This window comes from Sinocyclocheilus rhinocerous, unplaced genomic scaffold, assembly GCF_001515625.1.
Source record: "Sinocyclocheilus rhinocerous isolate Xijiao unplaced genomic scaffold, SAMN03320098_v1.1 scaffold3468, whole genome shotgun sequence".
NCBI lineage: Eukaryota > Metazoa > Chordata > Actinopteri > Cypriniformes > Cyprinidae > Sinocyclocheilus > Sinocyclocheilus rhinocerous.
Window position 1 is genome coordinate 297,530 of NW_015657489.1, and position 27,206 is coordinate 324,735.

The 27,206-nt window shown below is 42.1% G+C and overlaps 2 protein-coding genes across 4 annotated transcripts in view; both read left to right on the forward strand.

The window, feature by feature from the left end:
- Window positions 1-3,233: 3,233 nt before the first annotated feature.
- On the forward strand, window positions 3,234-7,162 carry june (JunE proto-oncogene, AP-1 transcription factor subunit). 3 transcript variants are annotated; one of them, XM_016528889.1, is made up of 3 exons: window positions 3,234-3,506; window positions 3,927-4,079; window positions 4,210-7,162. In XM_016528889.1, exon 3 carries the CDS (start codon window positions 4,259-4,261, stop codon window positions 5,042-5,044), a length of 786 nt encoding a protein of 261 aa, XP_016384375.1. In that variant the 5' UTR covers window positions 3,234-3,506; window positions 3,927-4,079; window positions 4,210-4,258; the 3' UTR covers window positions 5,045-7,162. The 3 variants fall into 3 exon arrangements, with proteins under 3 accessions (XP_016384375.1, XP_016384372.1, XP_016384373.1); XM_016528886.1 differs by having other exon boundaries at window positions 3,927-7,162; XM_016528887.1 differs by lacking the exon at window positions 3,234-3,506 and adding an exon at window positions 3,524-3,753 and having other exon boundaries at window positions 3,927-7,162.
- Window positions 7,163-24,085: 16,923 nt separating this feature from the next.
- Window positions 24,086-27,206, forward strand: part of LOC107721040 (MOB kinase activator 3B-like) — a 34,833-nt gene continuing 31,712 nt past the window's right edge. The window contains exons 1-2 of the mRNA XM_016528891.1: window positions 24,086-24,156; window positions 25,617-26,016. Coding sequence (XP_016384377.1) covers window positions 24,151-24,156; window positions 25,617-26,016 — 406 coding nt within the window. The 5' untranslated portion in view covers window positions 24,086-24,150. The remainder of the gene's footprint in view (window positions 24,157-25,616; window positions 26,017-27,206) is intronic.

Consider the following 27,206-nt stretch of genomic DNA (forward strand, 5'->3'; position numbering starts at 1 on the left):
TTTAGACGCCTGGCAAGATACAGAGAAGACGTTTATAGAAGAGATCAGTTTCTCAGACACACACACACACACACATACTGTACATAAACAGAGTTTAACGGTTAAGGGGGGAGGAGAATGAGGAAGTCTTTCGTAATAGTTTTTCATGGTTATATTAGAGGAAAATATGCCATAGATCGACATTCATCATGGCAAGATATAAGGCTCTGAAAACAGGGTTGAACTGTAGCCATTAATCAGATGGATGGTGGGATTTGATGACAAAGATTAAATGAGTGTAAGAGACACCAGTCAGCTTCAGATTACTGCAACTGTCATCAAATACCCCCCAGGCCATTAACGGGTCACGCAGACCCTCTCGCCCCCCACATACACATATCAGCCACCAGCACAGCTCGACCCTGCACACCACAGGTGCTCTTCCTGGAACACCCATGAGCATCAGCGCACATACACACGCTGTCCACTTGTCCTTTCACACTTACAGGAAATTCTTCTGTTTGAGTGAAATGTCCTGCACACACAAGGGCTTGATGTGACCCTTCGACTTCCTCATCCAGCTTATTTCTGACGAGGAATAGGCCAATGTTGGTTGACATTTTAAAATAGAGAAAATATAGATACAAATATCTTTTACTTTACATTTCTTGAAATATAAATGAATCCCTAAATGATGTATTCACAAAATGAGGGTTTATTTTAAAGTTCTTATATTGCAAGGCTTATATTGGGCAAAATGGGACATTAAATAGCAATATTATAACCGTAAACATTAATAAATACAGTTGCTATGAGAATTAATTGACCACTGGTTTTGAGACTAACAAAATTCATAATCCCAAAGTTAAACCCTACTTGTTAATGACAATGGGACAGAGGTAAAGTATATACTAACCAAAAAAATAGTAGTTTTAAGCATAAAATACGTTTATCTGTTTCCTCTTCATTCAGTGTAAAAATCTATCCTTGAAATTTTACAGTAAAAAAAGGCAGCTGTGGTTGTCGTAACTTTATTGTATAAGGGAGCAACATTGTAGGTTTTACAGGACTGAACTTAAATTTCGTCAACTGATGTAATGTTAATATTATATCATAAGTTCATCATAAGTAACTTTTCCACAAGCTGAGGTAAATACTAATGTATAAAAAATGCACACAGTGTCAGGCATACTAATACAAAACATCATCATGGTAACACAAGTGACACTAAACTAATGCAATAAACATTAAATAAGCAACAATATGTGTACATAATTGATAGCACAAACTAACATGAAACGTAATTGTTTAAACCAAATAGCATCAAATGTAAAGCCTGATACAGATCATTCTAATTACAGTAGATGATTACTGTTTTTTTTTTAGATTTATTACAGTTTTTTTACTGTATATAGTAAGGAAACTTGCTTTTTACCAATTGACAAGTTTTTAATATAGCATTTTAACATTAAAATTACAGACTTTTTTTCAGCACACTTATTTAAAAAAAATATTCTTATGGGTACTTACCTGTGTACTTACCACTTAGCAGAAAACTTTTTTTTATTATGAGTCACGAGTGTTTGACCACATCATAGAGTGAAAGACATGGATTTCTAAAATATCATCTAGTATCCAGAGTTTGTAGTAGTCATATGCAATGCAGAACACAAGGCTCCTCACTAAAGTGAACCATAAGCATGCTATTAGTGGGTATTGAAGTTGAATGTCATAAGTTTGGTAATGTACCAGGAGACACACGGATGAATATATGTAACAGTGCATGGTTATGTGATGTGGCCCGAGTTGCACAGATGGAAATAAGGCTTGCTTTCTTTCCAAACCATAATGGACGTATGAGGAGCTGTTAAACAAGAATAAATTATTCATGATTTGTGTGAACGGTTGAACGTAATGTTCTGCCTTTTCTAGGTTGTTTTGGGGTCTTAATGACTTAAGCTCTGACGTAATTTTCTGTAACTCTCTGTACTTAGAATGTTGAACAGATGTAAATGTGCAAAAGATAGATTGCACAATCAATAAAAATCCACTAGAAGTGCATAATTAATGTCTGTGAGACATACTCAGGAGTGTGAAAATGTAACACAGTGTTGGCCGTGTAGAGAGATGATAGTGCCAGGCACTGAGGGACCGAAAGATGATCCCGTATGCCAATACACTGACAGGAAAAGAGAGCCCTGGCAGAACAGTGCTGACCAGTACACAAGGCATGCTAGCCAGTCAATCTAAAAAGCATCTGTAGTTGAATTGAATTACACTTTATTGCTGGATATGAAAATCATTATGGGCAGAAATAAACTATTTGAATTATTACTCCCATTTAAGTTGACTGATAATGGTTATTACTATTATTAAAAAGTTATATTATCTATGTGTGTGTGTGTGTATATGTAAATAATTCTTCTCTGTATGTATGTGTATATATCTATCGTGTGTGTGTGTGTGTGTGTGTGTGTGTGTGTGTGTGTGTGAATTTGATCTGTGTGAATGTAGAGTCCTTTTCCACAATCGTGTGTTTATTTAGAAGATGCTTTTATCCAAGAATCAGAATCAGAAGAGCTTTATTACCAGGTATGTTTACACACACAAGGACTTTGACTTGACGACAGGAGCTTCCAGTGCAGAAGAAAGTACAAACATAGTGCAGACATGCATAGAATTACACAGTAAAGATGAAATAACACTAATATAAGAAAAACAGAAAAATAATAAATGATGTGAAGGAAAGTATTAACATAGAATATTAAGCAAATCACAACAAAAGCATACATGTTCTTTCTTTCTTTTCATAAGCCTGCTTTTCAAGGTATTTGGAAATATATTGAACACATTTTTTCTCCATTTTTTCCCATATGATGTTGTTTGAGATGAACAGGGGTTTTATTTGCATGCTTTACAATGTTTCATGAGTCCATATTCTTTAAACACTTTACTAATTCTATTTAATTCCGTTTTTACTGTATTGTTCTTGATTGTACAGCACTTTGTTGCTTAATAAAATTGCTGTTCAGTAAATTTGAGCTAATTCAAAAGCTGCTGGAGAAAGTCCATTTCTGCTAAATGCACATGGCATTTAGGTTGACATTTAACTAACGCGTAATATTTAGCGCATATGCATAAAACATATTGTTCCCGCGATCACGTGACGCTGCAGCTGAACATCACGACAGCCGGCCAATAAACGCGACGCTTCGAGCGCGAGGAGGCGTTCTAGTTTCAGGAACTGGAGAGCAGAACAGAAGGGCGTGTGTTATTAATAATCATCCGAGCAGAAAGTCCCACAGTCTTCTGACAGCGAGCAGACGAGGAAGCGCAGCGCTGCGGAGAGGACAGATTCATCGCTTGTCGCGGCGCGGCGCGGTGCGTGGGTTACACATCTGCGCGGTCGTTATACAGCGTGACTAACCGGAGCTTTGACGCAGTGGATTGTTTCGTGGGAAGCTTCTTCATCTGATCCGAGCTGATCGATCCGCGGCTCTTCCTCGCGTTATATCGACCTACACACAGTAAGCGACTCGATCTGCTGTTTATTCATGGAGTCTTGACGGGGTTTCTAACGAACATGTGGCGACATGAATAAGAAAGTGCAAGAGAAGCGCTCAGCTATGTTTGGATGAAGCCCAGGAAAGTCTTTATTGACGGGAAGAACTCGGGCTGTAGCGAAGCTTCCTGGTTTCATCGTTTTAATGACAGTCTGATCGTTTATAGCCAGAGGCACACAGGTGGTTTGATGTGTGTGTGAATCGTACATATGTAAGTTTTAGTCCAATGATTGAGATTTATTAATCACATCAACTTACTATAAAACACTTAATCATTCATTCTATCATCAACGTTGCTATTCGCTATATTAGAAATGATACCGTGATTGTTTACTTCAGTATGCCTTGATTTATTTTTCCTCATCTTTTTCTACTCTTTTGTAGATTTAATGCTGAGGACTTCTGAATGCCCTTCCAAACTCGAACAGCTCAGATAATTAGTTTTCCCCCGCAGTGGATGGCTGAAAACGTGCAGCTCAGATAATTTCTCGGCGTATTATGTCTTGTGAGGAATCTGTCTTGCTGTTTCAATGACGGGTAAGATGGAAACGCCTTTCTATCACGATGATAGCGTTCCCAACTTTGGGCAAATTCCAGATTACGATCGATACCAAGGCCACAAGATTATGAGCAAGAAGAACAACATGCCGCGTCATTTCTCCCACAGCCTGGGAAACGCCTCGAGCCTCAAACTCAACAGCCCCAGCGGTCTGGGCATGAGCGGCAATCCCAACGGCTCGCTGATGTCTTCTCCAGACATGAACCTCCTGAAGCTGTCCTCTCCAGATCTGGAGCACCTGATTATCCAGTCTAACCAGGGACTGGTTACTACAAGCCCGGCTCCAAACGCGTCTGCTAATCCCTTCATGTACCGAAACCAGGCCACGAACGAGCAGGAGGGATTCGCAGACGGCTTCGTCAAAGCTCTGGCCGATCTGCACAAGCAGAACCAGCTGGTGGGGGCCCCCATGTCGCCCTCCTCCTCCATCCAGGGCTCCTACCAGAGGAACCTGATGCCGGGCGCAGACATGCCCATCTACACCAACCTGAGCAGCTACAACCCCAACCAGCTGCCCTCCTCTTACCCCGGCGGCCAGATGGCCTACGCCTCACCCCACGGCCCTCAGACTCGGGGCCCGGACGCTCCGCAGACGGTGCCCGAGGTCCCTCACCCGCCCGGGGCCGACCCGGCCAGCTCCCCGCCCTCACTCTCTCCCATCAACCTGGAGACCCAGGAGCGGATCAAGGCGGAGCGCAAGAAGCTGCGGAACCGCATCGCCGCCTCCAAGTGCCGCAAGAGGAAGCTGGAGAGGATCTCGCGGCTGGAGGAGAAGGTCAAGGTGCTGAAGACGCAGAACTCGGACCTGGCCTCCACCGCCAGCATCCTGAGAGAGCAGGTGGCTCAGCTCAAACAGAAAGTCATGAATCACGTCACTAATGGCTGCCAGATCGCCGTCAGCTCAGCCGGCATGGCCAAGAGTGGCGAGAGCACCAGCTGCTGAAACCACAAGACTTTCTCTTTATCTCCTGGCTGCACTCTCACGCTCATTCTCTGTCTCTCTCAACCCCGTCCCAGAAAGCGGAGAAGGGGCGAGACCCGTCAGAGACGCGCGAGAGCAACCCTGCTTTTCTTTAGGAATGTCCTTCTTGAAAACCTGCACATGCTCCCAAAGTACTGAGTGCGTTCTTCGACCGTTCTTTGGACTTGAAGTTGTTTGGGTCAGTTTTTTGTCGAAAAGGCCAAAGCGACAGGGATGCAAATGCACTGCGGGTGGGATGATCACAAAGGGAACAAAAACTCATGTAGGAATTCTGCCCTTGAATACTTTTCTTTTTTTCTGCTTTTACACCCCGGCTTGTAACCGAGATTTTTCACTTCAAGCGGACGGAAAATTTGCTCACATTTTTTTTCTTTATAATCAGCGTCTTGTTCGACCGATGGACGGACTTTATATGTTTTAGGGGTTTGTGTTTATAAAATTGTTGAACAACATGCACTATTATGCAAACTTTTCTCCAAAGCACCTGACGGACTCTTACACACGTGGAAGAGAACCGATCCCTTTATACTGCTTTGAGATGTCACCTGTGTTCTAGTGGAAATCTCTTGGTTTAATCTGTCACCTTGTCTTAGTAACAACATTACAGCATATGTTTGTTCGTTCGTTGGTTGGTTTGATATTGTGCAATTTGTGAATATGAGGAAAAAATATTTTATAGAAACCAAGACTTTTTTTAAAAAGTATTACATTACTGTTTAATATCGCAACATTATAAGCAAAGAGACATCTGCGGATAAAGGATTGTGGTATTGTGCAAAACTTTAATGGCACCTTTGGCCGGTTTTGAGTTGGGAATTTCCTGAGCATTCCGAGACCTTTTGCACTGTAGTCTCCCGTCAGGAGATACGTCCTAATAATGGGTTGATAGTGTGTTTTTGCCATTATCTAATGAGTATTAATGCTGTGTTAACCTAGAGTAACGGTGTGGAAAAGCTACTCTGGACTAAAGAAATCGAAAAATGCACCAAGTCAAGAGTCAAAACTGACCTGAAATCAGAACGACAACAAAAGGGCTTTTGATCAATAGTATTTTGCATTTTTTCTGTATTTGATTTGATTTTTTTTTTTTTAATGAATTTTATTTATACAGAATTTGTATTTATGTTGTTTTCTGAGGAGAGGAAAAATATGGTTGGAATACTAGTGTCTTGTTGAAACTACACGATTGCACATAAATCAGAAACATTAAATGATGTGTAATATTTATCCTCTGTGTATAGCATGACAGTTTGAACTATAACTACAACTATGTTTATAGTAGATAAAAAAATAATAAATGAACAGAATTCTGCAAGATTGTGGGTAATGCACCCAGACATTGTTTTACGAGGCGAGCAGAAGTCCGCGCTCTACTGCAGACGTCAGATCAGCTCGATGAAGTCACGAGCTTCGCATCGCTGCGATAAACAACTCGTAGAAGGCCTGCTTTTGTGAAAACCATCCATGTGTTAAAGAGTCCTGTACGTCTGCCAGTGTTGCTACTCAGAACTGCTGTTCAATGCCTTTCTTTTACAGTCAATGGAGATGCAGATCATTTTATTTATATGTATATCCATTTGGAGATGATTCGTAGGGATACCTGAGACTGGTACTAGAACTGTCAAATAACCTTGTGCAACAAGAAGATATTTATTTTTTTGAAACTTGAATAAGGATTTTGATGTCAGAAACGTATTGTATTTTTGTACAAAATAGTTTTGAACGTTTTTGTGTACAGTGCCTACTGTATTGCTTTGTATCATTCCAGTACTTTATTTATTGAAGTGGTTTTCCTGATCAGTGTGGTGGTGTTTTATTTGAGCTCGGCTCCAAGCGTTTCTGTGTTGCTGGTTTGTGTTCGTACACGCCTGCTGTTTGGTGCATTTGTCCACCGCGTGCTCCAGCTTTTCCACTGGTCCTTGATTTGTTCCTGATTGTTCTGTGTTCCTCTATTTAACCCTAACTTTAAGAGGGTTGCGATCGATCGCTCCCGTGTTTTTGTTGTTTCATGGGACTGTATGGCTGTGTTTTGATCCAACTCTTAAGACTGATTGCATCGTTCATTTTAAAATGAAGAAAATGTTGGAAAGGGCTTTTGATCAATAGTATTTTGCATTTTTTCTGTATTTGATTTGATTTTTTTTTTTTTAATGAATTTTATTTATACAGAATTTGTATTTATGTTGTTTTCTGAGGAGAGGAAAAATATGGTTGGAATACTAGTGTCTTGTTGAAACTACACGATTGCACATAAATCAGAAACATTAAATGATGTGTAATATTTATCCTCTGTGTATAGCATGACAGTTTGAACTATAACTACAACTATGTTTATAGTAGATAAAAAAATAATAAATGAACAGAATTCTGCAAGATTGTGGGTAATGCACCCAGACATTGTTTTACGAGGCGAGCAGAAGTCCGCGCTCTACTGCAGACGTCAGATCAGCTCGATGAAGTCACGAGCTTCGCATCGCTGCGATAAACAACTCGTAGAAGGCCTGCTTTTGTGAAAACCATCCATGTGTTAAAGAGTCCTGTACGTCTGCCAGTGTTGCTACTCAGAACTGCTGTTCAATGCCTTTCTTTTACAGTCAATGGAGATGCAGATCATTTTATTTATATGTATATCCATTTGGAGATGATTCGTAGGGATACCTGAGACTGGTACTAGAACTGTCAAATAACCTTGTGCAACAAGAAGATATTTATTTTTTTGAAACTTGAATAAGGATTTTGATGTCAGAAACGTATTGTATTTTTGTACAAAATAGTTTTGAACGTTTTTGTGTACAGTGCCTACTGTATTGCTTTGTATCATTCCAGTACTTTATTTATTGAAGTGGTTTTCCTGATCAGTGTGGTGGTGTTTTATTTGAGCTCGGCTCCAAGCGTTTCTGTGTTGCTGGTTTGTGTTCGTACACGCCTGCTGTTTGGTGCATTTGTCCACCGCGTGCTCCAGCTTTTCCACTGGTCCTTGATTTGTTCCTGATTGTTCTGTGTTCCTCTATTTAACCCTAACTTTAAGAGGGTTGCGATCGATCGCTCCCGTGTTTTTGTTGTTTCATGGGACTGTATGGCTGTGTTTTGATCCAACTCTTAAGACTGATTGCATCGTTCATTTTAAAATGAAGAAAATGTTGGCAGACCACAAAGTCTTTTTCATAACCATGTGTCATATATACGCATACTGAGGAACGCAAGTACTTTGTTTAATGAGTTTACTCTGTTTACCTTGCGTGTACAGAAGGCCGTTTGTGTAACGATGATCTTCTCAGTCTTGATCCCAAATCACAGATTCACGCTGGTGTGACTTTCATGACGGAGCATTTTAAGTCTTAAAGATGTGTTACTGTTGTGGAACAGTGTCAGATTGTGACGGCCAGTTCTGGAGCTCATTTGGCATCTTCGAGAGAGCTACACAAAGACTCGAGCGACTGACGGGAACGTGTGACTGAAGGGCGACTTGCCTCGCTGTGTTGGTGTATTTGCTTCAAAATAACATGCTGTTCGTTGTTCGCTTGTTTTCTTTTTTATCAACAATAAAGAGAAGTAGGTTTCTGAACACTTGTCTTGCTCATGTCATGCCTTTCTTTAATACCATAATTCAGTTTTTTGTGTGTGTACATACAGACCAGTACATGAGCAACTTCACACACACAAATCTGGCATTTGAGAGAAGACAGGACAGTCTGGGCAGAAGTCATTAGTTATCTTAACAAGGGTCGTGATCACATTCTGTGCCTCCGCCAGGTCCTGTAACTATGGGCTTGAGCGAGAAACACAGTCAGCACTGCCGCCCACCCTGCGTGTCAGAGCCGTTCCCATAAAGATGAGCGGCACTTCCAGTAAAGCACAAGGAACGTCTGTCTGGGTCATTGTGAAAGTAAAAGTCAGAGCTGAGGAGGTGAAGGGGAATCTGCTACCGTGAGCGTACTGTACACTGACTGGAGTTACACGGGCTGAAAACCATGACAAACCCATAAAACACAAGCCAAAGAAACACTGGCTTCTCAGTGGGATTTATATATTTATATTCGCTGAGAATGCAGATACTTTACAAAGTGATGTCTTCAGGCTCCAAGTCAACAAAGTAAGTTTTGCTCTGCAGGTTTCCTGGTGTGTTCGTGTTGAGTTATGCGGATGCTCAGTCTTGGGAATGACTAACTCTACTTCCGCCCACCTTGCTTCCCACACAGCGGCAGGAGAAGCGGGTTTGGGTCGAAGACTTCTGTCCGTTCTCAGCCTGATGAAGCCTCTTTAGCCTCTCCGCAGACTCCAGGCTTTCTGTCGCGTCACAGACCACAAATCATCCCAGAAGAGGGATAATCACTTAGAAGATACAAAGACTTTCTCTGAAGTCATGTCTTATGTAATGTAGTTGTTATTTATTTATTTGAAATGACTGCTTGCTCTGACATCAGTCAAGAATTCCAGGGCAGAACTGGATTTTTTTTAAACATTCTGGAGTGATTATCAGTGCAACTGCTGAACATGAGAAAGAGAGAGAGCCAGATCAGTGTCCTGAAATATTTGCTTTGGGAGGGTGCGGGTGTGTAATCAAGGTTGCAACATGTGAGTAGGAGGGACACACACCCTCTTGGGTGTGTGTGTGTGTGTGTGTGTGCTTCAGTGCTGAGACCAGAGTTCTTTAACAAAAGATGAGAATGGAACTCAGAGCCATTAGATCCACACACACACACACACACACACTCGCCACCTGCGCGCGCTGCTATTTCAGGTGAACAGTCCCGCATCGCCATGGCAACAGCTGACACGCTCGAGCCGCGGGAGATCTCTGAACCTTGAACCGTGGCGACGAGGAAGCCACCAGCACAGCACTGTCCTGCATCCACACAGTTCTGCTTCTTACTTCTTACTGTACAGAAGAAGGAGGACCGTCCTCCTGTAAATGTAACTGCGAGATGAAACCACGATTACAGCATCTGGAGGTGTTTCCCCTCCCATATCCCACTTCTCGGAGAAATGCTCGTTTCTTCGTATCATTAATCATAGTTCAGAAGAATGTCGTGTCATTCTGAAATAGCTCTGATGCACGAAACGCTCCTTTACTTCCCCATCGCGAGCGTTCATCGCAGATAAGTTAGTTGATTATTACAGATCAGCACGGGCTCTCGAGGGAGTTTATGATCGCTTTACCCGTGACTGATAAGACCACAGCGCTTCTCAACCTCTCAGACTCAAAATACCCCGAAGTATCCAAAACAACCCCCGTATATGATATTTACCCCTCACTGTTTCTGCTGTAATTATGACAAGGCTGCTAATTGGCAGACCAGTGTCTAAATGAACCATGGTTCATCTTGTGATTCCAGATGTTTCTAGAATGGCATGTTCTTCAGTTAGAACAACAGAAAAAAAGAAATATATTTATTGATTTGTAATCGAATTAATTACATGTTGCGGCGATTAATTAGCCTAATCTAATTAAATTTGGCTGTGAAAATATCCACAAAAGATTATTTAAAGCTATTATTGTGTTAAACGAGAAACTATCAAGTAGACATTAGAAATAGTAGCTTTAGAAAGAAATATTTTATTTGATTCAACATAACACTTATTACACAACGGCCGAACATAATATGGAACATAAAAGAAGATAATTAGAGAAACATCTATTTTTTAGTATTTCTTGTTCATGCAATGAAAGTCACTGGTAACCAAAACAGCTTTGTTACCAACAGTCTTCAAAACACCTTCTTTTATGTTGTGCAGAAGAAAGTAAGTCATTCGGGTTTGAAACGACATGAGGGTGAGTAAATACTGACAGAATTTATTTATTTATTGGTGAACTATCCCCTTCATATTTATTTATTTAACTATTCTTTTTTTTAATAAATGAAATGATACTCTAAGAAACTAAAACCTTCAGCAGGTGGCGTTACATTTTTTTACAAGTCATTCATTCATTCATTCGATTCGTTCAAAACGCGGATTCATTCAGAAACTAAACACCACTGTGTTGATCACAAACACACAGTTCTGCGGTGGCTTTAGGTAATATTTTCGTTGGCAAAATTGAGCAAAAACACACAATATTAACTTCTTGCTGAACTGTTGTATAAAAATCACATTTAAACTCCTGATATTCGGGACAGAAACAGCACTCGTGTGATATCGCTCTCGCTGCTCGTGTGATATCGCTTATCATATGATATAAATATGAGACACAGACTCATACAGGGGCATTTTTTGCCGCAATATCTTGAATTTTAGGGCATAACTGCATTTATGGATTATTTATATGCATCATGTTTGTCAACAGTCAACTGTAGGAAATGTGAGATGACGTACAGGTCTGGGGGCGGGGCCAGTGCGTTAAATGCGTTAAAATATTTTAATCGCGTTATTTTTTCATAACTAATTAATTAAGTTAACGCCTTAAACGGACAGCCCTAATTTCATTTTATTGATTCTGTGGCTGAAGAGGGATTCGCTCTCACACACACATGACATGAATACATGCTGTCAAAATAATACAATAATAATAGTAATTATTTTTTCATAACTAATGAATTAAGTTAAGGCCTTAAACAGACAGCCCTAATTTCATTTTATTGATTCTGTGGCTGAAGAGGGATTCGCTCTCACACACACATGACATGAATACATGCTGTCAAAATAATACAATAATAATAGTAACTTGAGGAGCACCGATGCTCATCTTACAGCATCATTGATCCTGAGGCTTAAGATCTGAGACATCCTCACTCATCTCAAACGGCTTTCGCCAGTGTCGTTCCAGCACCAGTTCAGAGCTCTCGACACGTCATCCACAATGATTTCCAGCATCGTGAAGAAACACGGCATCTTCCAGGCACAGACGAGAGCTCAGGGAAGGAAGCAGAAGAAGATGTTCGCTGGCGGCGAGCTGCGCGGAGAGAAGCCATCATCTAATGAGAGCTGAAGAGTTCATCCGGGTGAAACATCACAATTCTGCAGATATATTTCATTTCAAGAAATTGTCTGAAAGGTAAGATGCGAGGAGGTAACACAGCTATTTCTAAGAATTTCCAAATATTTGCTATGTAATATCTAATGCAGATCAGGGCCGGCGCCACCTATAGGCAGAGCAGGCAATTGTCTCTCGGGCCTCTGGCTCCGATGTGGGGCCTCCAAAACACCGCTATACTGTAGTCCACAAAATAGTCGCCTCATTGTTCACAGGATATAGCTGAATTGTCTTTACCGTTTAGTGCAATTACAACTTAATTCCCGTACAAATATATCAAATGTTTTTCTCCCAATAACGCAGAACTGAACAAGTCTCTGTAACTGATTGTCCGGTTTGAGGTTAGGGTACGAGAGCGTTCCTGGAGTAGCGCGTGATGCTGGCAATATAAAGGTCAAGGGTTCGATTCCCAGTGAATGCAAAAACTAAAAAAATGCAAAGTTTGAATGCAACGTATTCAGATAGAAGCTAATAAATGCTAAACGCATGATGAAATGGGAATGTACTGAAGCTTAGGGGAAATGACCAGCCTGTAGAGCATGGTGTAGATCTGGTGATTCATCAGGGACGTGAAGATGACAGAACTGAAACTCGGCTCATTTGTTGATGTTAAGATCCTCTCTTGTGGATCTGATTATTCAGATACCGTCTCGTTTGGTCCGCTAGCTGTTCTACGGATCACGTTTCTCAATTTGCTTGCTTTCTTTAGTTTTTATTGATGGGGAAGTGATTATTATAGTGCTCAAATATCCTCTAAAGTGAACCAGACCTCCAAACTCTGAATGCAGTTTTGCTCCAGTCATACGTGAAGATGACAGAACTGAAACCTCGGCTCATTTGTTGATGTTAAGATCCTCTCTTGTGGATCTGATTATTCAGATACCGTCTCGTTTGGTCCGCTAGCTGTTCTACGGATCACGTTTCTCAATTTGCTTGCTTTCTTTAGTTTTTATTGATGGGGAAGTGATTATTATAGTGCTCAAATATCCTCTAAAGTGAACCAGACCTCCAAACTCTGAATGCAGTTTTGCTCCAGTCATATTCAAATGATGGACCTGTTTGTTTTACAGGTCTTTAATTTGACTTGATTTAATTTAATAGAGTGCAATTTGTGCAATTTAAGGCTATTGCCAGATTTTTCGTACTGACAGAATGACCTACTCTTTCAGTACTGACATACAGCCGTGTGTGAATGTAGAGTACTAGCCCGATGAGGAGTGTGTTAGTGGCGACTCAGAGGCTGTCAGTGAGTGTCTATGGCTGTTCCAGCGCAGGACTGAGAGCTTTCTCTGGAGGATCTGGGAGAGGCTGAATGAAACTGAGGCAATATTCCTAAACAGCTCTAATCTAAGATCTAATCCGATTGGTCATGCTGAAACGTATTAGACTATGAAAAGCATCCTGAAGGAAATGAAAGATAAATCAAGGTCACTTTGGTCTGGCCGCGCTGGTTTCGGCTCGGTTCCACCCAAACGTCTGACATCTAACCTCAAGCAGGCTTGTGCACATATAACAGGGCTGTCCGTTAAACTGGAATAACCTGTAGGATTCATGAGCATAAGCAACTCATTAACATTTTTCTGTGTCATCTCAGATCTGTTTTTAAGGACAGGCTTTACAAAATCAAACACAAATCAATCTTCTACTCCATCTGAAATAACAGAGCGCACAGACAAGCACGGAGAGATACCGGAGGTGCAATCCAGAGTTCATTTAGCTGCTCATTGACTTTCACAGATCTGCATTATATACAGCCACTGTTCACGTTTGAACCAAGCACCGCTTCAAAACTCTGGTGCTGCTAACAGGACGTGCTGTTTTGGAAAGTAAGGTTAGAAAACATTTTAAATCACAGAACCTCTTTGAAATGTGGAGCAGTCGTCAGGCACTTCCATTTGTTTTTACAGTATTGATTTCATCAGGTCTCCAGCGATTACCTCACACTGGAGGGTCACGCTCTCCTGATGAGAGCATCGCTCTTAATGCTAGCGCAGCCCTGCGTTACATTTATCCAAATATTGTCCCGGTATCCATGAGAACCGTTCTGACGAAAGATGAGATTGAGCTAGCGAGGGGTTTAACAGAAAGACCTTTAGCTCTCGTCTCACATAGAGCCACTTATTCTATTAGAGAAAGCCAAACAGTAATAGATTACTTGGAAGCCTTTTTTGACAAGCATTCAATCTGTCTCCAAATGTTAGACATCAAACAGTAATTGAAAACGTGTGTGTTACTGATGGAAAAGCCACCATAAACAGCAGCTGAAACTGAAAGTGATTTTAAAGCGTAATCCTGACGTGTTGTATCTTGAATGTAATGCAGTCTAAGCTTGACTATGAATGAGAAACACACTGTAGTAGTGACGCGACACACGACATCCTTCTCTGTGTGAAGCATTACGAGGTTCAGCAGTGTCTGCGAGCCGTGTGACCCCACACATCCACTGTGACATCACTGCGAGATTATTTGGCACAGGCCTTAATGCCTGTGTAGTGTGTAATGCAATAAATCGCCCTTGTGCTGGCCGCAGCACACAAAAACACATCTGAAAACTGTTATCAGCAGCAATGACATCAGATGCCTGAGCCTGAGCTCATTTACTCAGAGTCCACTCGCTTAGTGTGTGTGTGAGCGTGTGTGTGTGTGTGTATGTGTGTGAGTGTGTGTGTGAGAGAGTGTGTGTGTGAGTGTGAGCGTGTGTGTGTGTGTGTATGTGTGTGAGTGTGTGTGTGAGAGAGTGTGTGTGTGAGTGTGAGCGTGTGTGTGTGTGTGTATGTGTGTGAGTGTGTGTGTGAGAGAGTGTGTGTGTGAGTGTGAGCGTGTGTGTGTGTGTGTATGTGTGTGAGTGTGTGTGTGAGAGAGTGTGTGTGTGAGTGTGAGCGTGTGTGTGTGTGTGTATGTGTGTGAGTGTGTGTGTGAGAGAGTGTGTGTGTGAGTGTGAGCGTGTGTGTGTGTGTGTATGTGTGTGAGTGTGTGTGTGAGAGAGTGTGTGTGTGAGTGTGAGCGTGTGTGTGTGTGTGTATGTGTGTGAGTGTGTGTGTGAGAGAGTGTGTGTGTGAGTGTGAGCGTGTGTGTGTGTGTGTATGTGTGTGAGTGTGTGTGTGAGAGAGTGTGTGTGTGAGTGTGAGCGTGTGTGTGTGTGTGTATGTGTGTGAGTGTGTGTGTGAGAGAGTGTGTGTGTGAGTGTGAGCGTGTGTGTGTGTGTGTATGTGTGTGAGTGTGTGTGTGAGAGAGTGTGTGTGTGAGTGTGAGCGTGTGTGTGTGTGTGTATGTGTGTGAGTGTGTGTGTGAGAGAGTGTGTGTGTGAGTGTGAGCGTGTGTGTGTGTGTGTATGTGTGTGAGTGTGTGTGTGAGAGAGTGTGTGTGTGAGTGTGAGCGTGTGTGTGTGTGTGTATGTGTGTGAGTGTGTGTGTGAGAGAGTGTGTGTGTGAGTGTGAGCGTGTGTGTGTGTGTGTATGTGTGTGAGTGTGTGTGTGAGAGAGTGTGTGTGTGAGTGTGAGCGTGTGTGTGTGTGTGTATGTGTGTGAGTGTGTGTGTGAGAGAGTGTGTGTGTGAGTGTGAGCGTGTGTGTGTGTGTGTATGTGTGTGAGTGTGTGTGTGAGAGAGTGTGTGTGTGAGTGTGAGCGTGTGTGTGTGTGTGTATGTGTGTGAGTGTGTGTGTGAGAGAGTGTGTGTGTGAGTGTGAGCGTGTGTGTGTGTGTGTATGTGTGTGAGTGTGTGTGTGAGAGAGTGTGTGTGTGAGTGTGAGCGTGTGTGTGTGTGTGTATGTGTGTGAGTGTGTGTGTGAGAGAGTGTGTGTGTGAGTGTGAGCGTGTGTGTGTGTGTGTATGTGTGTGAGTGTGTGTGTGAGAGAGTGTGTGTGTGAGTGTGAGCGTGTGTGTGTGTGTGTATGTGTGTGAGTGTGTGTGTGAGAGAGTGTGTGTGTGAGTGTGAGCGTGTGTGTGTGTGTGTATGTGTGTGAGTGTGTGTGTGAGAGAGTGTGTGTGTGAGTGTGAGCGTGTGTGTGTGTGTGTATGTGTGTGAGTGTGTGTGTGAGAGAGTGTGTGTGTGAGTGTGAGCGTGTGTGTGTGTGTGTATGTGTGTGAGTGTGTGTGTGAGAGAGTGTGTGTGTGAGTGTGAGCGTGTGTGTGTGTGTGTATGTGTGTGAGTGTGTGTGTGAGAGAGTGTGTGTGTGAGTGTGAGCGTGTGTGTGTGTGTGTATGTGTGTGAGTGTGTGTGTGAGAGAGTGTGTGTGTGAGTGTGAGCGTGTGTGTGTGTGTGTATGTGTGTGAGTGTGTGTGTGAGAGAGTGTGTGTGTGAGTGTGAGCGTGTGTGTGTGTGTGTATGTGTGTGAGTGTGTGTGTGAGAGAGTGTGTGTGTGAGTGTGAGCGTGTGTGTGTGTGTGTATGTGTGTGAGTGTGTGTGTGAGAGAGTGTGTGTGTGAGTGTGAGCGTGTGTGTGTGTGTGTATGTGTGTGAGTGTGTGTGTGAGAGAGTGTGTGTGTGAGTGTGAGCGTGTGTGTGTGTGTGTATGTGTGTGAGTGTGTGTGTGAGAGAGTGTGTGTGTGAGTGTGAGCGTGTGTGTGTGTGTGTATGTGTGTGAGTGTGTGTGTGAGAGAGTGTGTGTGTGAGTGTGAGCGTGTGTGTGTGTGTGTATGTGTGTGAGTGTGTGTGTGAGAGAGTGTGTGTGTGAGTGTGAGCGTGTGTGTGTGTGTGTATGTGTGTGAGTGTGTGTGTGAGAGAGTGTGTGTGTGAGTGTGAGCGTGTGTGTGTGTGTGTATGTGTGTGAGTGTGTGTGTGAGAGAGTGTGTGTGTGAGTGTGAGCGTGTGTGTGTGTGTGTATGTGTGTGAGTGTGTGTGTGAGAGAGTGTGTGTGTGAGTGTGAGCGTGTGTGTGTGTGTGTATGTGTGTGAGTGTGTGTGTGAGAGAGTGTGTGTGTGAGTGTGAGCGTGTGTGTGTGTGTGTATGTGTGTGAGTGTGTGTGTGAGAGAGTGTGTGTGTGAGTGTGAGCGTGTGTGTGTGTGTGTATGTGTGTGAGTGTGTGTGTGAGAGAGTGTGTGTGTGAGTGTGAGCGTGTGTGTGTGTGTGTATGTGTGTGAGTGTGTGTGTGAGAGAGTGTGTGTGTGAGTGTGAGCGTGTGTGTGTGTGTGTATGTGTGTGAGTGTGTGTGTGAGAGAGTGTGTGTGTGAGTGTGAGCGTGTGTGTGTGTGTGTATGTGTGTGAGTGTGTGTGTGAGAGAGTGTGTGTGTGAGTGTGAGCGTGTGTGTGTGTGTGTATGTGTGTGAGTGTGTGTGTGAGAGAGTGTGTGTGTGAGTGTGAGCGTGTGTGTGTGTGTGTATGTGTGTGAGTGTGTGTGTGAGAGAGTGTGTGTGTGAGTGTGAGCGTGTGTGTGTGTGTGTATGTGTGTGAGTGTGTGTGTGAGAGAGTGTGTGTGTGAGTGTGAGCGTGTGTGTGTGTGTGTATGTGTGTGAGTGTGTGTGTGAGAGAGTGTGTGTGTGAGTGTGAGCGTGTGTGTGTGTGTGTATGTGTGTGAGTGTGTGTGTGAGAGAGTGTGTGTGTGAGTGTGAGCGTGTGTGTGTGTGTGTATGTGTGTGAGTGTGTGTGTGAGAGAGTGTGTGTGTGAGTGTGAGCGTGTGTGTGTGTGTGTATGTGTGTGAGTGTGTGTGTGAGAGAGTGTGTGTGTGAGTGTGAGTGTGTGTGTGTGTGGGGTAAAGCTCTTTTGTTAGTTATTAAGAAAAGAAATTCGTGTCACATGGGAAATGTCCATCCCATTGGTGAATATGATGCTAAAATACATAAGAGTTCAAAGTGGACGGACATCTTTAAGGCAGACACATTGATCGACAGACAAGTTCACAGGTTAAAGTAATAAAAATTGTACGTATTTGACAATAAATTCAAACCAGAGTCATTTATCTAAAGGTTGTTATTGTTACGCCACACAAACATCACATGGAGCTCATAAACACCGGCTGATCTCAGTTCAGAGAGCAACAGCACTGCGAGCACAGAAAGAAAAGAAGCTGCTTTAGAAAAAGTAGGGCTTAATTGTTCACAGTAAAGTTCAATATTAATACATGCAAGAATACAGATTCTGTAGGTTATGTCGAAATCAATTCAACCATGTTCTCTCTAAGGAAGCTTATGTCATTGAAACAGCACCTGGAAAGAAAAGACAGTAAATGATGACCTTCTGGCAGATTCTCGCTATTACAAGATTGCAACATGTATTTGAACCCATAACAGTCACGCAGACGAAGCCACGGACACCGCAGGTGCTGATTACAGTAAGACAACCAGACAACCACTGGATCATATGTGCGTCTGTTCAGCATACAGAACCCAGCGTGCTTCGCAAAAACTCCTTTCCTTTCTAATTACCTTTACTCTAATTTGAAATGTGTTTGCCTTGAAGCCAGGAGAATGTTGTTGCTAATCAAATGAAGCATTTTGAACATCTTTCAGCCTCAAAGGTGCTGCGAGCGCCTGAAGCGCAGACAGACACAGAAATGCTCGTTACTGCGGTGTGCGTCTGGATTCGTTCCTGCGTTTCACCAGCAGACGATTCACGGCGTGTCGATGCGTGTCTTCAGCCTCTGTTACCCTTCATCTCATTAGGTAGCCCTGCATTCACAGCTCATGTAGATGAAGGGTAAAACCCTGTTCCCACAAGCCTGAAGACATGACTGTGCTGCTCACTGACTCACTCATCACTACTACTGACTGATGCTGATGTGATGAAGAATCCAACTAGCTTTTAAATCTGATTCAAAAACACCTCGTGCGCATGTGCAGTGCCATGATGTTTGGGTTTTATTGCTGTTGATTTAAAACAATGCATTATGGTTAAGGCATTAATCGTCCAGACCTGTCCGATGCAGCTGCTGATGAACATGATGTGTGATGGAGTCTATTAGAATGCACTTAAATGAGCCTAAAATTCAAGAAACGAGCGCAAAAAATAAATGACCCTCTTATATTTATATCATATGACATAGTTTAGCAATATCACACCAGCAAGAGTGCTGCTTTTCCCCAACATCTGCACCATTACTCATGTGATATTGATGTAATAGTTCAGTAAAGAAGAAGTTGGTATTGTGTTTAAGATACAGTATTGTCAGTAGTGTCTGTTTTGATCCATTTCACAAACCACAATCAAAACCACAGCAGAACAGTTGAGCGTCTCTGAGCAACACACAGCAGCAATTCGTTACTGAAGGAATCGAGTTAGTGATTCAGTGACTCGTTAAGAGAGTTGTCCCAACACCCACACTCGCGCTCTCTGCATTTGACCACTCGTCTCCTTTCATGACGTATTTCCTGCGTTTGTGAGTTCTGCACATGATGAATGATCCTCAAACACGGCTCTGAAGCGCTGTTAGACACAGATGGGTTTAGTGTTCGTTGAGGACGCTGAGCTTCGGATGCTTTTACACATTTACTTGCGTTGAATCAAAATATTTCTTTCTAAAGCTGTTTTTTTGTAATGTCAATTCAATGCTTTTCAACACAATAATGACATTAAATGATCTTTTGGGGGGTAATTTCTCAGCCAAAATTGATGTACAATTAATTTGTGATTAATTAGATAAAAAATGTAATCGCCTGACAGCCGTAGTATGTTAAATACATCTTATGAACTGGTCAGAGGAGGAGATGGAATATTTACTAAATCTTTGTTTAAAATCAGTTTTATTTCTATATATGTCATCAAGGCAAAAACTACAATTACAAAACTACACTTTTCATATTTTCTCCCATTCTGAATGCTGTGTATGCGCTGAGGTTTTGTTCATGTAATGCACATGTAAATGAGTATGTGAATCAGATCGCAGCGTTTAAGGTTCATATAAACAGATCTTTCTGAATCTGAAGTCAGGGTTGATTCATTAGAACCTTCCTACAGAGAGGCACCTACCTAGCAACCATCCAGAACACCCTAGCAACTGCGTAGCCATATGCTAAAACCACTCCAAACCGCTTAGCAACTGCATCGCAGATGCGACGTTTCATATTTTCTAATGAAATCTAGATAACTCTTAAACTAAATAGGAAACGAGCACGACCTCTTGAAATGAAGAGCGCAGAATGGAGAATCTGAAGAATACATCAGCCTTGAGGTTAATATAGTAACATTCGTATGTAAAATGTCATCGAATCAAATGCAGCTGACAGAAGCTAGAAAACCCCAGAGATCCGTCTGTTTCATCTCCACACAATCCCTGCTGAGGATCTGCGACGAGTGAGACTGGGCTGAGTGTTGAAGGAGTGGGTGTTCTGTCGAACGCTTCTGGATCCAGCAGCAGCACATCTCCATGGCCACGGGCCGATCAATCACACCACATTCATGTGCACCTCAGGCCCAAAGCACATCAGACAAGCTGAGATCCCTTCTGCTTCATGCAGAATCAGCCCCCAGCAGCTTTCTGAGAACCGCTGGTATCTGCTCACCAACCCAGCCATGCTCCGCTCCAGCGGCTGACGGTAATAGCTGCCGTCTGAGAGCCTTATCTGCTGTAATTCTGGTGTAGGTGGGTATTACTGTAATTAGATGTCAATAGAGACATGCGAATATATGAGACACTGAAATAGCCCCGGTGAGAAGCCAAGCGTCCTCATTTCCGCACTTTGATTTCAAACCATGTGGATTTGGAGACTTTGTACATTTTTAGTTCAGATTAAAACCAGCGCCGCCAAAGAAGCGCTTGGAAAGAAACGGGTTTTGTGAGTGTGTTTATGCCCGAGGGAAACCGTGCGACAGACTTCAGATACAAGTGTGTCATGAGTTCTGGATCGGGGTTAAAGAGTCATTTCTTTGCATGTTTAAATGAAATATACATGTACTGAGCTATAAATTCTATAATCAGTCTAATCCATTTTTGCACTAATAACAAAACCTTTGTGTCATTTTTCAAAACTCTAGACACATAATTCACAACCGATGATCAAAACACAACACTTTTTCCAAATGCTTGGATACAATACACATGAACCAAAGATCTGTTGTTCACTGAACTAAAATCACAGTTTCAAAATGACACAACTTATCAACAAAATATTACTATTTCACACATTACATCTGAATTGAGTGTCTATTCATTTCATTACAATTATCTAACTATAAATTGATACAACTGCTCAAAATGCTACATAACTGTTGCATTACTCTTGAACCATAGTTTTTATGGAAATGATGAACAATATTGAATGTTTAGATTATGAAAGTGAAGCAACTGAGTTATGTTCAGGTATGATCAGTTTCAAGATGCCTGTTGCTGGCAGAGAGAAAAATCCCCCAAAATTCTATATCTTTGTTTTCAGTATTTGTTTTTTCTACAATAACTGTCTTTTTAGAGGGTGATAGAGCTGGAAGCTGATGAAAACTATTCATAATTTTGTATGAGGCAGGCTTTACCCTGGCCATGACGTGAAGGAGAGTTTGAGAGGGCCCCTTTCAAAAAAAACGTTTTTGAAAAACCTGTTGTGAGTTGATTGTTTCATTAGTAATTTTCAACGTTTGTTTAATGATTCCAGTGTCTGTACAAAACACAACACTTTTTCCAAATGCTTGGATACAATACACATGAACCAAAGATCTGTTGTTCACTGAACTAAAATCACAGTTTCAAAATGACACAACTTATCAACAAAATATTACTATTTCACACATTACATCTGAATTGAGTGTCTATTCATTTCATTACAATTATCTAACTATAAATTGATACAACTGCTCAAAATGCTACATAACTGTTGCATTACTCTTGAACCATAGTTTTTATGGAAATGATGAACAATATTGAATGTTTAGATTATGAAAGTGAAGCAACTGAGTTATGTTCAGGTATGATCAGTTTCAAGATGCCTGTTGCTGGCAGAGAGAAAAATCCCCCAAAATTCTATATCTTTGTTTTCAGTATTTGTTTTTTCTACAATAACTGTCTTTTTAGAGGGTGATAGAGCTGGAAGCTGATGAAAACTATTCATAATTTTGTATGAGGCAGGCTTTACCCTGGCCATGACGTGAAGGAGAGTTTGAGAGGGCCCCTTTCAAAAAAAACGTTTTTGAAAAACCTGTTGTGAGTTGATTGTTTCATTAGTAATTTTCAACGTTTGTTTAATGATTCCAGTGTCTGTACTCTTCTCTCTAGTCTATTACACTGATGTATGAATGTGTGGAACCACAATGAAAGCTGCATCATGTGTTTTGAACAAATATATTTAATGATTGTATTAACAAGTAAACAGTGAAACTATGGGTATCTTGTGTGCGGCTGATCTAAAGTAATGTTCCTATGATATTTCATAATAAATGAGTTTTTTGAACCAATGCTTCTGCAAGTGCAAGGCTTCTTTAAAGATATGAACACAATATGCAAAGGTTTGAACATTGGACAGCCTGTGTTACGAATCATGACTGTTTTGAGTTTTGTGTCTAGAGTTTTGAAAAATTACACGAAGGTTATTAGAGCAAAAATGATTGTAAAAACTGTAAGCGTTCCTGTCCTGGGCTTCACTGGGCTTCACTGCCCTCTCGTGGTACAACACACCTCAGACATGTTATCAGTCGCTCATAGCATTCTTCATTATCAATGTTTACTCTCATAAGAGTGTCTGTTAAGTTAGTATAGTGTTGTGACAAACACACATCTGTGTCAAAGAACAGCTGAAATGCTTGTTATGACTGTAAACCGAGTTGTTTCATAAGTGTAAAAGCTGACATACTCACTAGGTGTTTTCACTAGGTGCAGACGCAGGTATAGTGTGTGTTTGAGCTGCTGCACGCCTCACACTCAGTGCTTGTGAGTAAACAAGCGTCTCTCTCCTGTTTACACACAAACACAAACCCATGTGCATGTGATGCACCTCTGCACTCGATACAGCACAGCACAACAGATGACTGAGTAATGCTGGAGCGGTTTACACTCAAGCCAGAAAAACATCTGTGCTCTCCAGTCACAAATCTAAAGTGAATGACAGATTAGGATTTCATTTTCAGCGAGATACAGTGAATCATTTCTAATAAATTACAGGAAGAAAAAGACAAAAAACCAGTGAGAGAGACTGAGCCTTCTCAGTAAGTATTTCAAAGCGACATAGCAACGAAGCTAATTCTATTAGTAAATGTATGTGATTGGATTATGACACCTCATTAATTGTCAATATCCAGGTAATATCATATGTGTATGGGAGCAGAATTATTAATATATATATATCAAAACCTTCTGCACTGTTTTCTTGGCTTGATCAGTATTCATGACAAATTCCTTCAAACACACCATCAGATGCATCCTTTATTTACAGTGGCAGCAGTGACCTGATGATGACCTCCTGGTGTCATCATGTAGCAGCCAATCAGATCCGAGGGATTCTCCAGCACTGAACTGTGACTGGAGCTGAGGTGGTAGGAAGTGACGATGGATCAGGAAGTGAACAGGAGGAATGGATGGAAGAAGCTGGTTGTTTTTATCCGTACACTGGAAGTCTAAACTCTTTGCTTCCCATCATTCTTCAGAATATCTTCTTTTGTGAGAGTCATACAGGAGGCGAGTAAAGAAGCACTTTTGATGACAGCAAATGCAGTGCACATGAAATTGCTGAAATGAAGAGAAGCCTTATTTTACACAATATTTGCTTAGATTTCATTAAAAAGCAATACTGAAGGTCATTCTAAGCTTTGGTAATTCTGTACGTTTTGTAAATGTTATATTTCTTGTGTATTAAGTGTTCACTGTGCACTGTGTTGTTTGTCTGTACAGTGTGTATATGTTAGTGCTCCGCTGATGTATTGTGTAGGTTTTCACTTTACACTCGGGTAAATAGTTGAGTGACAATCAAGAGATTTGCTGATGATCTGAATTAGTCCATCCTGAGGTTATTAGTGATTGCATGTAATCTCTGGTGTTTGTGAATAACTGCACAGGTTTCCTCTGGCCCGGCCGGACGTCTGTGGGAAATGGCTGGCCGCTATGAAGAGAAGAAACTTCAAGCCCAGCAAGTACAGCAACATCTGCTCTCAGCACTTCACCAGAGACTGCTTCAAGCGCGAGTGCAACAACCGTGTGCTGAAGGACAACGCCGTGCCCTCGCTCTTCTCCTCCAGCAGACTGCAGATGCAGGTGACGTGACTTCAAACCGCAGTTACTCTAGCACAGAAACTAATACAAACCTCTTGTGTTCATGGGTGTTATTGGTGAACGTGTTCATAACAGAATGTAGTGTTAGTCGTGCTCTTGAAACTAGAAACGGCAAAAAAAAAACTGCACAGAGATTTAGTGAAAGTGAAAGTGACGTGACATGTGGTCAAGTATGGTGACCCATACTAGGAATTAGTGTTCTGCGTTTATCCCATCCTAAGTGCACACACACACAGCAGTGAACACACACACACCGTGAACACACACCCGGAGCAGTGGGCAGCCATTTTTGCTGCGGCGCACGGGGAGCAGTTGGGGGTTCGGTGCCTTGCTCAAGGGCACCTCAGTCGTGGTATTGAAGGTGGAAGAGAGCGCTGTACATTCACTCCCCCCACCTACAATCCCCACAAGAGACTCGAACCCACAACCTTTGGGTTACGAGTCCGACTCTCTAACCATTAGGCCACGACTTCCCCATTTACACCTGAACAAACATTTTAAATTTCTGTCATTTTCTATTTCTGTTTTTTTTCCCTCCCAGTTCAGCAAAACATTAACATTTATTGCGTTTATTTTTTGACCCTTACCACATGCTGTAGTTATCTGTTTAACTAACCATTATAACTAATTAGTTAGATATGACCTCAGTTATGATTGTCTAACCTCTATACATGTAAAATGAGGGTGTCTAGCTCCAGATCTGGGCTCCACAGGATCATTAAAGTAATCCATAGGACTTGTGCCCAATACTGTATATCTACAGTTTCCTGACATCATGCGATTAATGGGAGGAATGATGTAAATCTGTCTCTTCCTCCTCTAATCTCATTGGTTCAGGCAGATATTCAGACTCATTGCTCTTATTTGATGTCTGTATTTCCAAATGCCATTGGTTCCATTGGGTCTGTCTAATAAACAAGAGCTTTTTGTCATTTTTGGAGCTTGATAGTCCACCGTCCACTTTCATGGAAAACAGCAGCCGAGCACAGTATAAAGTAGGTCTTAGAAGTAAATGACAGAAGTTTATTTATTGGGTAAACTGACCCAGTAACGTCATTCTCAGCTGGTAAAGTGGTTGGGTGAAGATGAGCGGACGTCTCACTTTTGTCCAGGATGCATTTGAAACGTAAACGCTAATGATTCAGTGGTCACGCGTGTTTTGACGACCTCTGAATGTGGTTTGAGTGTTTGGATCACAAAACGCTCAGCTCTTTTTAGACTGAGAACGAGGCGTTATGAAAGTTACAGAATGTTTCAAACTCTCATTTCTCCAAAGTTCAGGTAAAACACGGCCCTGTCCCAAATGCTGCGAGCGCAAGTCTGCATCAAGCGCTCCATTCGGGACACGGCCTTTGAGTTCCCATCATATGAGCCCTATAAATCTCATCATTAGCACATTTGCTGAGAAAAAAAGAACATAATTTGCCCTCCGTTGTTCACAGGCAGCGCCTCTGGAGGAAACATTGAGCCCAGACATGGAGTTTTCTCTGAGCCTGCCGCTGTCTGACGCCGAAGAGAAGCCGGCCGTGCGTCCGTCTGAAGCAGAGCTCTGCCCGTCCACAGCCCTGCCGGACCTCCACACCAGCGCCTTCGTCTCCTGCGACCACAACTACACGGTGGAGGACACGCTGCAGCAGAAGAGACGCATCGAGCAGCTGCAGGAGCAGATGGAGAAGCTGCGCAAGAGACTGAAGACGGTGCAGCAGAAGTGCAGGCGGCAGGAGAGGCAGCTGGAGCGCTTCAGAGCCATGAGCGAGGTCCAGAGGGACGCGGCGCTGGGAGACAGCTACGTTATCCTGCCCAAAGAGATCTACGACGTCCTGAAAGGAATAGAGACCATCGGTGCGTTGTGAGGGAAGTCGAGCGAGAGAGAGTCACGGTTTTAAGTGGTTTTAGCTTTTCCTTTAGGGGTTTTAATTCTTCTGTCAATCATGACGTGTGTTCTGAATGTGTGTGAACGTGTTCTCTTTGACTGAAGGAGGTTCAGATGGACATTGGTGACACAGAATGAGGTTTAGCTGCTGTGGGTGTTGATCACAGATCTTTGTGGAACCGAATGTCATTTCAGGAGAGGATCGTCCGCTTCAGAGCACAACTAACTCAACATGCAATAACTGTGTGAGAGGATCATTCGTCCGTTTGCAGCGTCTGAATACGTCTGCTTCGGTCAGAGTAACTAGCACTTGTGAAAATAGTCCATGCACTTGGATGCCAGATGAGCCCCGTTGCACGAGAGACTCGACCGACGCTGGAGCTGACTCCGTGACAAACGCTTCAGTAAATCAGGTTCTCATTATCAGCAGATTTGTTGAAATGGCAGCAGATCAGTGTTTGTTCAGTTATTAAATGTTTTTTTTTTAAACCTCTAGAAACTATACTGACTAGTTTGTTTTGATTTGATTAATGTACTAAGATGACCAAACTGGACTTCACTAAACACATTTTCAGTAGCCATAGAATCACATATCAAAGGGCTTTGAGCTGTTTGTTGTTGTTTTCTCACCCCTTGCTTATTCATTTATTATTTACAAAACAGTAATAATTGTGGAATCAATTTAAGCCATATATGGGTAAAAATAGATTTTTGCTGGGAAAACTCATAGTTGCCTTACGGTCACAGTGCAATTGTTCATGTGTTTGACTTTCAATACAACGCTCTCATTCTTGACCTGAGTTTGTGCTTGAGTGCGTTAGAGTGAGTTTCAGTGTTGTCAGGCTTCCTGAATGTTACGGTTTATTACTGTCTTGTACAGACACACGTATAGGACTCACACTTAATGGAAGATGATTGTATATATGGTCAGTATCTGGTCAGATTTATAAGGCACCCACCTGGCTAAAACCTGATGATTACATTATTTTAAATGAGTCTACCACCCCAAGATTACTGTTATAAACATGAGCCACGTCCAAAAGGTAAAGGGGGAGGTGTTGCTACAATTTATAACAATGTTTTCAGTATTTCTCAGAGGGCGGGCTTCAAGTATAACTCGTTTGAAGTAATGGTGCTTCATATAACATTATCCAGAGAA

Bases quoted from the DNA above. Each gene is read 5' to 3' on its own strand.
- june (XM_016528886.1), top strand. From the start codon at position 4,073: ATGACGGGTAAGATGGAAACGCCTTTCTATCACGATGATAGCGTTCCC.